At 39.0% G+C, this 12,029-nt stretch overlaps 1 protein-coding gene across 4 annotated transcripts in view; it reads left to right on the top strand.

Moving 5' to 3' along the window:
• SSBP2 (single stranded DNA binding protein 2) overlaps positions 1 to 12,029 on the top strand; it is a 228,110-nt gene extending 216,081 nt beyond the window's left edge. For all 4 annotated transcript variants that reach the window (XM_064140800.1, XM_064140799.1, XM_064140798.1 and 1 more), the window contains 3 exons: positions 943 to 971; positions 5,230 to 5,328; positions 8,195 to 12,029. In XM_064140800.1, the coding sequence (XP_063996870.1) occupies positions 943 to 971; positions 5,230 to 5,328; positions 8,195 to 8,224 (158 nt within the window). In that variant the 3' untranslated portion in view covers positions 8,225 to 12,029. The remainder of the gene's footprint in view (positions 1 to 942; positions 972 to 5,229; positions 5,329 to 8,194) is intronic.

Here is a 12,029-nt window from a genome sequence, read left to right as displayed (position 1 = left end):
TTCCCATAGGTGGATACCCCAGTGTGATGGTTTGGGTGTTCCCTGCCCCCCCGCACTTTAGAAATCACCCAGACTAGACTCAGCCAGCTCTGGAAATATGAATGAAGCTATTTATTTACAGCTGGCACAATATACAAGCAGATATTTACAGTATATACAGTTATAGACAGAAATATACAAGGTAAAAGGTAATACAGAAACACAACTCCCCTCCCAGAAACCTGAGTCCCCAGGAGGGGCTCTCAACCACCCCTTCAACTTCCCCCTACCCCTCTCAACCTTACCTCAGTCCCAAGGAAGAATGGAGGTTTGGCCAGAGGGTTAGGAAGCAAAGTGGGTTAGTCCAAAATGGAGGGTGAGGTTAGAGAGATGCAGCTCAGCCAGCAGCCCCAGTGAAGGTAAAGCTGAGTGTCTTATCTATGTTTTGACTTATGTTTTTGTACATCTCAGCAAGCCTATGAGTGAAGTAGACATCACCATTGTTTTCTTTCCACATCCTGTAGTCTAGTTCTTCTCACCAAAACATTCTACCTAGCTTCAAACCAGCACACTCAAATTAATTGTGTTACCTGTATCTGCTCTGCCTAAGAGGCCAGGAAAGTGTGACATAGAGTTTTTTGGGTTGCGCTTAGCTGTTTCATCCTGAAAGGATTCTGTGCAAATAACCGATGCAGATCAGAAGTCTGTCTTCTGTTACCCTCTCGTTTTTTGCACCACATGTACACAGAGAAAGGACTAACTTTATTCAGTGGTGACTGTAAACTTCTACTGAGGCACATGGGAAAAGAAGTGAGATGGCACATGGGTGACTGTGTTTTAAAATAATGCTGTTGCGCTGTGTGTTCACTTTATTTACTATATTTGCTATATGTACTATATTTACATTACTTTAGATTAACTTTAGCTCAGAACCAACTGAATAATTGTCTGTTTTCATTTAAGGCTCAGGAGACATGGACAGTATTTCCAAAGTGAGTATCTAATGTTTCACTCTAAACATATTTGCTTTGTATTTGTTATGAAGCTTTTATTTATGTGTCTGCATTTCCTGCTTGTCACCTTTTTGGAGGCTATGCAGACAGAATAAGTTTCAATGGGAATTAAAAACAAAATATATGAATCAATAGGAGTAATATACTTCCACTGACAATATAGTCTACTAATATGTAGACTTATTTCCTACACATAATAATGTCTATTAATGAATGATTAATCACATCCAGTTCATAATCTGATTGATCATGTTACAGTTTTTCATACCATTAAGATAAATGAATATAGTTCTAATAATCAATTCTAGTTAAATGTAAATTTGGGAAAATGTCATTAGGATGTTACGTTTATGCACTGCATGATTGCTTTTGCCACCTCTGTCATGCAATGTTAATACCTTAGTCATTAGTATAATTTCCTAAAAGCTAGATGAAGAAGCACTGTTTTGATATCACAACCATTAAATAGTTAGAAATTAATGTGAGTTTCACCTGCAGGGGTTTTACATCTACAAAAATAACATTGTACTTGAATGTGTCACTTCTTCTGTAAAAACAAAACTGCATATGTGATCATCATTAATTTAGGCATTAATGAGCTTATTTGCTACTGATAAAAGTAGCATAAATCTGTCCCCTGCAAAACTGAGGGGACTGTTTTGTACTTGGCATCTTCACATGTAACCGACTGATACTAATAAATGTATCACTATGTCAGTCTCCCTGCACTTTTGTACCTTTGATCTATAAATACAGAAATTGATGAAGAGATTGTTTCAGTTAAAACTTTGTAATTTATTTGTTTGTAGCTAAATTATTTAGGATCTTCGAAGAACGGAGCATGGCTTTGTTTTGAGCATATCACCTGCTGCTGTACGATGGTGCTGTCACTAGATACCTCCTTGTGCAGACTCTGCCATTTTAAATCTTAAGAATGGTCTGCACATGCTGCAGTCATGATAAGCACCTCACTGTAGGTCTGTTCTCAGGAAGTACAATGAGATGCCAAAATGTAGGGAACAAGACACTGAGAGGATTAATGCAGAAGTTTGTAGTGTGACTTTGTGTAGAGAATACACTTACAGGTGTTCAAAAGGTAGGGATTATTCTTCCTTTAGTGGTAGACATTTACATATACAAAGAGGAGGAAGAGGAGGACCCTGCACAGTTCCACAGTTTGTGGACTTCTGGTGGAATGGTATGAGAGAAGGCTAGCTTGTAACATAGCTGTAGCTCAGCTTTTCAGGAGAGAAGGGCCTCAACAATATGTGTCCAAGGCCATTGCTGGTCCTGTGAGGAAGCGGTGCCTATAGCAATCCTATGTTTATGTAGGCTTTGCAAAGAGCCTCGTGGATTGAAGTGATCATGTTGCCTTGGTTGTGCTCTGCTTGTACATACAGTGATGGATAAGGTTAGATAAAGCCTTGAGCAGCCTGGTCTAGTGGAAGATGTCCCTGCCCATAGCAGGGGAGGTTGGAACTAGATCATCTTTAAAGATTTCTTCCAACCCAAACCATTCCATGACTCAATAAAAGCCTCTAATGAGAAAATAAGCTTACAGTACTTTAAAAAAATCAATGTCCACATTTATTCTTCAGTGTTTTTATTGAAAACCACAGCATTTTTTAAGGAAACACACCCCACACACCCCCCCCCCAAAACATACAATGTTTGCCAGAAGATTGTTTTTTAAAGTCTGTGTTCAACTCACTGGTATTGTGAGTATCAGTGTATCTGCTAATGCAAGTGTCAACTGCTTTGGCTTTTTTAGTTAAATTTGGTGGACATACTGGCCAGTGATTTCTGGAGATGTGGGAATCACAGTTTAAGAAGCGGTGAAGAAAGCTGAAGAGCCAAGACAGAGGTTTTGACACTACTCTGTAAACTGCATTCCAGAAGCAAATAAAAAAGTTATGTTTGCACGTAATTAATCATAGAATCATAGAATGGTTTAGGTTGGAAGGGACCTCAAAGATCATCCAGTTCCAACCCCTGCCATAGGCAGAGACACCTCCCACTTGAACAGGTTGCTCAGGGCCTCATCCAGCTTGGCCTTGAACACATCCAGGGAGGGAGCATCCACAACCTGTTCCAGTGTCTCACCACCCTCACTGTAAAGAACTTCTTCCTCACATGTAGTTTACATCTCTCCTTTTCCAGTTTAAACCCATTCTTCCTCATCCTGTCATTGCAAGACCTTGTAAGTAGTCCCTCCTCAGCCCTCCTGTGTTTAATCTATAACTGAAAATAAATCCATCAAATGGAACTCATATACATACTTGACCATTCATACTGAGAATGGTAATCTACCCTCAGAGGAATACAATGAAAACTTAACAGCAGCCTTTCCTTAGCCAAACGAAATATGTTACAAAGCAGACAGCAGGCACACCAGTCAGACATGCCAGTCTGCTAATGTTGTAGCAAAAAGTAACTGATTTAAGTTATGGTATTTGGTGAAGCACAGAACACCACTTTTGGTTCTCCTTGGAGATGAAAAAAACCTGTGGAACAGTGGAATATGTTGCAATATATAAATTATGGACAGTAGTCAATGTGATTACAAAGAGAAGCATGCAGACATATGGTGGGAAAGGCAAGTAGAAGTCACAGCTATTCCATCCTGTTTTCTGTTCAGTGACCACTCCAGCATACACCTGTAAAGCACCAGGGCAGGCTAGTAAGATAGCTTTTGTAGTTCTGGGGGAAGTGCCAAGAAATTAAGGAGATTTGTTCTTATTTTAAAAAATGTCTCCAATTTCAATTGACAGTTTGACCTACTACAGATTTAGTTCTACTAAATGAAGACTGCATGCAGGTATTTTCAGAGTCCAAAACACTTGTGTGCTAACAGACATATGGCGTCAGGATTACAACTGAGAAACACATTAGAAGAGCAGGACAAATTCAATTAGGATTTTTACAGCCATTATGATTTGATCACTTTGATCAAGATCAGTACTTCAAATTGCATTTTGTTAGCTTGCCCACTGACTTCACCAGGTTTATGTTAAAGTTATATGACATTCCAGATTTACATTTGTGTTAAGTAAAATCTCAACATCATTGCCTTCTGTTTTTCTGGATCAAAAGAAATAATAATGATAAAGAGAAGATCTGTGATAGATTTAAATGTTTCATAGGGAAGTTCACTACTTCACTCCCCCATTTCCCTGACTACTCCTTTTCCATCACAAATCCTTCACAGGTAGTAGTCTTAGGAGTGATGGAAAAGAGAATTGCCCATGCTCCAGGCATGGCAGGGTACTGCAAATCAACTTTGTAAAAAAGCCTAACCAAGAGTAGTGTCTACAGTAATCATGTGTTAGCTATTGACTCAGAACAATGCCTGTGACAATTACCATGTTTCACCCTTCCTGTAAGTAACTGAACTTGAAAGAATTTTCTGAACTTGAAAGAATTTTCTGAACTTTGCAGAGGTGGTTGTGCACTTCTGGGGAAGAAGGGAATTTATCATCGCAAACCTTTATGCTTTTATTATTTATTAACATTTTGGTTACACCTAGGCACAGAAAAGGTAGGTTAAAACCTTGTTGCGTTACGTTCTGTGCAAGCAAATAGGAATGGTAGAGCTCCTCCTGAAAGTGTTTCTGAGCCCAGCTGTTACTCAGGAGTCTTTTATTTAAACTCTTGTTAACACTTTTACCTGTGAATGCTGTGTATTAGCTGTGCTTACTGAAGTGGTTTAACACTTGAACCAGACTCATGAACCACTTGCAAAATAGTCTTTTGATAAACTGTGAACACTATAAACAAAGAGCCCTGGCACAAGCCTTTGCAGTGGTCTGTGTAGACTAGATCCAGATATATGTCTGCCTTATGAGTGCATACTGGTTAAGTCAGGTGTGTCAAGGCATGTGCATCACTGAATTTGACCACCATGTGATGTAATGCAGTGACAGAGCTACCTCGTATACCTGCTGAAGTAATTTATAGCTATTCCTGACTTTGGTAGGAGGACATGCTGTCTATAACCTGAGAACAAGAATTACAGGTAAATAATTCTTGCTACAGGGTAGAAAAGATTACTTTACAGGCTAAAATTAGAGCCTGAATCGTGCAGAACCCTGTGGAGGCTTATTTTTGGTCTGTGACAGTCCTGGTGCATTGCACAGTGCATCTTAGCACACTACAACATCACGTAAAGCTTGGTGAAGGTGGAAAATGGACTGAAATCTTCAGCACTTAATCTGTATTTTATCATCTTATTTAACAGAACTCTCCCAGTAATATGAGCATGAGCAATCAGCCTGGCACTCCCAGGGATGATGGTGAGATGGGTGGAAACTTCCTAAACCCTTTTCAGAGTGAGAGCGTAAGTATTTCTCCACCTAGTTTTTTTGTTGTTGATGCTCTGATTTGATTTGTTTTGGTTTGGTTTTTACTTTGTGAAGTTCTATCTCTGTCATTTTGTTTTAAGAAAATAAGAAAAAATAGCATCAAGAACAAATAATTTTGTGGTGTGCTTGTAATGCAGTACTATGCCTTGCATGCTTTTTACTAGCTTCTAAAATTATAGTACTGGTTTAACCAAAAAAAAAAAGGCACAAAAGATGCCTAGAAGTTGAGCTGAAACTGGAAAATGTGGGAGGCATAGATTTACTGCAGAAACTATTTTCCTAGATTAAGAGGTCAGTTGTCAGTGAAAGTTAGGTCTGTCAAGCAGTAATAATTACACTAAACATACTCTGTAATGCACTATGGGCATTTGTCAGGCAACATCCAATCAGCCTATGTACACATAGCTGACAGATTCTTACATCTGAGTGTTCCAATGTGTGGCTGCCCAACCTTTCACTCCTAAACAATGTGTTTTGCAGGGAATGTCTTTTAGAACAGGATTTGCACTGAAGTGTATAATTAGAGCACCCACAGATACCATGTTGGAAAGATGCAGTGTGCTGTTAGAGCCAGGAAAAGCAAAGGTTCCCTCTAGTGTTCATTAAGACCAGTGATTCGTTTTGAAAATTGAGAGTGCTTGAGACAGCAAAGTAGTGGTGTAAAATACATTAAAAGGCAAGGCTACAGTAGTTTCCTATTCATGTGCCTGAAGCTGGGTTTATAAATCTACATTTGGGTTCCTGAATAAGAGTGGCCTGATTTTTCAGAAGTGCTGAGTGACTTCGACACTTCTATTCTTATTGGAAATCACTGCTGCCAGAAGTTCAACTTCAATAACTATGCCAGTGATGAACTTCAGCTCAGAAATTATGACAATTGAAGAGTTTCTATTAGACAACAAATAGTTGAACTGTATGATAGATTTCATGGTAATCAGATTTTGTGGAGTTTCAGAGTTTGCTTCTCTAACTAGTGAAAAGGAAGTGTTTCTGCATGTTAGAATCATAGAATCAACCATGTTGGAAGAGACCTCCAAGATCATCCAGTCCAACCTATCACCCAGCCCTATCCAATCAACTAGACCATGGCACTAAGTGCCTCATCCAGTCTTTTCTTGAAGACCTCCAGGGATGGTGCCTCCACCACCTCCCTGGGCAGCCCATTCCAATGGGAAATCACTCTCTCTGTGAAGAACTTCTTCCTAATATCCAGCCTATACCTACCCTGTTGGTTTCCTCATAAAGAGGGCACAGATTCAGATTGTGTGGAGTATTGGATTAAAATAATTTGTTCCATCCCAAAAGACTGATGTTTCGGTGTCTGCCAAGAAACCAGTAACCAGAGTATCTCCATTAAATGTGGTTATGGCAATTTTTGACTCTCCATTTGGCATCATATTGAGGGCAGGCAGTTTGATCAGCAGGCAGGCCAGTTCACAAGCTAAGGTCATGAAAAGAGGAACATTAGTCGTACCTATAGAAAATTAGTTTTCTCAAACACTTAATGGATTCTAGGTGCTCCTAGATGTTGTTTACCTACTTTGAAGAACCTGGGACTAGATTTTCTCAAGGTTTCACAGGGAGAATTTGCTGTTCAGTTCACCAGGAGCATTGGCTGGGGATTGCAAATACTGCTTGGCTAATACATTAAAAGTCACAAATACCAGCTCCTTCTCTGAAGTGATTACCCAGGTACTTTGGTTCAGATACAGGAAATCTCTTGAACAGATGCTTTGCTTTAAGCAGTTGAGCTGGGCTCTTACTGTAGCTAAAGATAAGCAGGTTCTTACTAGCTTTGATGGCCCACTGTGGAAATGCTCATCAGGACATGATGTAAGCCCTAAAGGCAGACAAACCATCAACAACATGACAAGGGACAAACCAGACTTTACCCACGTAGTCTGTTCTCTGTAGTTCACATGACACAAGAAGACCCATCCAAAATGCTTCTTCTAATATGCTTGGACATTTGGAAATGGCCAACTCATAACTCAAGCTTTGGAAGGATTTTTATTGCATACCTCTTTTTCCAAAGGCTGTTTCTCATATCAGTTTTCATAATGCTAATACTTCTTGGATTTGAACATTTGGAACATTTTCCTCTACTAAGAAGATTTTAGGCCAAAGGAAGTGTTTCTGCAGACAGCAGTTTTCAATTTAAAAGCAAATCAGGCACATAGATGTGCACTTCAAGGTGTTGTGTTGTCCCATTGATTATTGTAATGAAGTACTGATAACTTGAGGCCAGCTGTAGCTTGTATAAAGGCTTCAGTTCAATTTGTGTTACAGTAATAATGTATTGTGGTGATTGAATTTCTGGTTCACATAGAGAATGACCATTGATCCTTGATTCGGCTTGCCTACTAAAATCAATAATACAGAGTAACACAGACCAAAAGCCTGGTTTAGTTCCAGTCATATGTGGTTTTACTCCCTTCTTCCCATAAAGTAACAAAAAGCTTTCAGAGTTATTGATGTGATTCAGCTAACCACGAATACAACTGGTCTGCTTGAGACTAGCCACTTGTCTAGCTAAATTCCCCCAGTAGCCAGCACTGACCAGGAAAAGGTATGGAGTGCATCAGTGAAGAACTGGTGGAGCACAGCACCAAACTAGCCTTAAGGGAATTGCTTTATCAGCAGTAGCTATATTTTTGCATTACAGAAGTCATGGTACCACAAACTGAACTACTGCCTTAGCAGAGGCTACAGAACAAACTCAGGAGAAAGTTCAAGAAGCACATTCATGTTGACGTTTGAACTCATGGCTGTGGTCCAAAAGTGGTAACTAACTTGGGGGAGGGAAAATGGTTGTTAAAATGTGGATTCCTCTTTTTTCAGTACTCCCCTAGCATGACAATGAGTGTGTGATCCGTTAACAAGTCTCGCCACGAAGACCACAGTGAGTTGGCCCTCTTCAGAGAGCTACCGCAGAAGAAAATTATTCGTCCCAGTGTACAGTTTAACAAAAGGATCTCTGACACAATCAGACCCACCTCTGGTGGTTTGGTTTCTTTTATTTTATTTTCTCTGCCATCTCCCCCATTCTGTCAAGAAAGTGGGTCCCAAACATGATTGAGACAACTGTAAAGAGTGGCATAACAAAACTGCCCAAGATGGAACTGCAAACAATTATCTGTGTATGTACATGTGTGGGTTAAACGTATATGTATGGGTGTGCAATATAGAAATACACACATACAAATATATAGCCCACAGGACATTGTAAAATATTATCCCATTACATCTTAAGTAGAAATGAGAAGTAGGGACTTTTATTATTTTTTTTTCCCTTCACGTTTACATTTTAATTATTAAAATTTGCTTTCCCTCTCCCCTCCTGAATTGTTTTATGTTGCATATATCACTGCTTTATAAGTTATTTTTTAAGGTGAACTCAAATGATAAATTCTTCTGATTTTGTAAATGTCTGCCATTATGGATAGGAATAAAATTGCTTATAAGAGCTTTCATTAACTTGTGTTTGATACCAGTTACCCTGTGAATCACAAACTGTACTGTCTCAAGAAATAGAAGAAAGCTCATCTTATTTTTTTTGAGAAATTTAATAATTTTCACAAAACTTTGGGGATTTTTTTTTGTACTTTGCCTTTAAAAAAAAAAGAAGCACTGAAGGTTATTTTTCTTCATTAATTGAAGCATAATATCTGCAATATCTATTTTAAATGGAAGCCTGAATTTGATACAAGCTTCTCAGTTTATATAGAGTACTATAAGGTTACTGTAAGTGAGCTCCAATTGCTATAGAATCTAGCAATAAAGTGTTATGACTTCTTCAGCCCTTGGAAATGAGTTTTCTATTTAGCATGATCTTCCTTATGGGTGATAGTTAGTGGGAATACAGTAGATTTCTTTTCTAACAATTTACTATTATATACCCCATTTTCAGTGGTTTTCAACCAAATTGTAACAATCCATGATCCTAATTATAAACAGTATTCCCCAGGGCCATTCAGAAAATCAGGTCAGCCTGCTACTCGGCTGTGTGTATTTCACGATGTCTACCAGAATTTATTCCCTCAAAACTTGTCAGTAAGCTGTTCTTTTGTTTAGAGCCAAAATGACAGTCAGCTTTTGATGACTAGTAGTCTTGTGAGGGTCTTACCTTTTCCCATCAACCCAGGAGGAACTGAGGTCTAGGCCATTTTATAAGGAGGTCAGCCTATTATACATGAAAGCTGAGGACAGAATGGAGAAAAGGAATGCGTGGTCTTAGGGAAATACTTCTGGAAGCAATGCCATGTCTCTTCAGGCAAAGCTCTAAAACCAAGATGGTGATGCATTTTGTTCCAGCACCCCTCAAGAAAACAAAAAAATTTCAGTTCTGTAGTGATGAAAAGGTTGATAATTGGCAATGCAGGCACAAAGTAGTTGAACAGAAATTTGTGCCACAGATTGAAAAGCAAAGTCCCCTCCTCGGGCCTTGCGTATAGAGAAGCTGGTTACGTAGTAAGAGCAGTTCTGAGATAGGATTATGTCCGTGAAGGTTTGCAGTGAGATTTCTTCAATGAACTTATGATAAGGAAGCATATGTAATGGGTTTATTGTGATGGTAGCTGCACATAACAGGATGTGTAAAGAATACTGCAATCTCCTAACTAATTTTTATTTTCATATATAATTACATACATAATAGATGAAAGTAAAAATAACACTTTTTACTTTTTTGTTAGGGCTACTCAAAGATTGAACTTTTGGAGGCTTAAAATTATGTTAAAATATTCAAAAATTATGGTGGCATTAATCCTAATAATTATTTCAATTAGCTGTAAACATAAATTAGGTAGCCATTGTTTGGTTTTGTCAACTTTACTCCCAGTGGCAATGAAAATTAGTTCAATTGCCTGTCTTTGGAAGACACTTTGTTGCTGGCTCAAAAGATTCTAGAAGCCCCTACTACTGATTTGAGTTACAAAACCACAAAACCAGATCTAATTTCCTCAGACCCTTTGCTATTGTCACTAATACCACTGATTTCAGTGGGTTTGTCCTCAGTGCACACCACCTTCTCTCACAAGCACGGCAGGGTCCAGGCATCCTTGCAGCCTGCATTTGGCATTTATATCATCCTTGGTAGCCTTCTAAGGACTTCAGGCCCAGCTTCAGTCAGGTAATGTCACTGCTACTGGACTAAGATAGATGGATACGTCTAGACTGTGCATCAGGTGCTAAAGCCCATTAACACACCAGATAAGTGTGCCCTCAGGTGAGCTCCTTAAACCATTGAGTGCATCTGGGGTCAGCTCTTTATCTCCAGGGAACCCCCTGTCCTCTCTTATGCCAAGATGGAGCTCCTGAAGGCAAGCAGTGTGTCCAGTAGCCATGCAGCTGCTTCCTGCAGTGGCATCACTGAGGGCTCTCTTACAAGGCAGAGCATGTGGAGCCACTGAAGCTTCATACTGTGGCAAAATCAAGCAGTGTCGAGGCTTAGTATTAATCAAAGCCTTGATTTTTTTTTTCTTTCTGAATTTGGTACTATCTGCAATGTTTTACCTTATATGCACCTGTTAAGGATGAAAGTCTGGCCATTAAATTAAACCTGTGCAAAGAAACCTCTTAAATGGAGCTGCCAACACATATTGAATGTCATTATCAGAAAATGTTGTCCTGATTTATATGCAAGAGCATAACACCATTTCAGGCACATAATTTTTCTCCTGTAGTTCTTTTGAACTCTTTTCTATACAATCTTCTGTTTCCCCTTTTCAATTTCTTTTCCAAAACATTTACATCATTAAACAGCAGCATTAATCTCAGTAAATATATTCCTGGCTGTAAAATGAAAGGAGATCAGGCCCTTCTTCTTGTAACCTGTCATTCTATGCCCAGATACTCCAAGTTGCTAGGCGTGATCAGCCCTTCTCATGCCTACATAGCCCCAGAGACCAGTGGGTAAAAGATGGGCAAGCTTGCAGAAGTTTAGATTTGGGAGATCTGCTTGAATACTCACTGCCTATCTTACTGTCAGAATATAATGAAACAAAGTCTTCTTGGTTTCTGTAGGGAACGCTCACATGTCTGTGCTTATGGACAGGAGTAGAGTTACTTACATGTGTGTTGGTAGGATCAGGTGATAATAACCATTCATAAGTTCTGCAGTTGAAAACAGTCTTGCATGCTAAATACCCAACTTTAAAATTCCACATATCCTTTTTGGTTTTATTTTTAAATATGCATTAAGCTTGTTCACTTGACTTCTTTCTTTTGCTTATAAACCCTTGCAGGATTTTAGTTATATCCAGTGTAATAACATGGAAAGAAAGACTTTTTCCAAGCAGACTTTTTATTCCCACTAGTCTTTATGCTAGAAACTAGATACCAGTGTGTAAAGTAGCTGCTGTTTATATCTCTCCTTATGGAACAGCGTTATTGATAATGTCAGAACTTGTCCAGTTGCAGGATAGTTTTTCCACAGTGGGTTTTCAGATAGGTTTCTCTCTTTAATAAAGCAATCATAAATGGGTGATTCAGGAAAGGTTAAAGTAAGGCATTTTAAAAGCAGAAGTGATGAAATCTTAAGCAGCAGAAATAGGGAGTAATGAAGCTCTCTATGAAAACTCTGGCAGGTATTTTGGCCATGTATCATAGTATCATAGTATCATCAGGGTTGGAAGAGACCTCACAGATCATCAAGTCCAACCCTCTACCACAGAGC

Source organism: Pogoniulus pusillus, chromosome Z (genome assembly GCF_015220805.1).
Source record: "Pogoniulus pusillus isolate bPogPus1 chromosome Z, bPogPus1.pri, whole genome shotgun sequence".
NCBI classification, from domain to species: domain Eukaryota; kingdom Metazoa; phylum Chordata; class Aves; order Piciformes; family Lybiidae; genus Pogoniulus; species Pogoniulus pusillus.
This window is presented reverse-complemented; position numbering and strand designations above follow the sequence as displayed.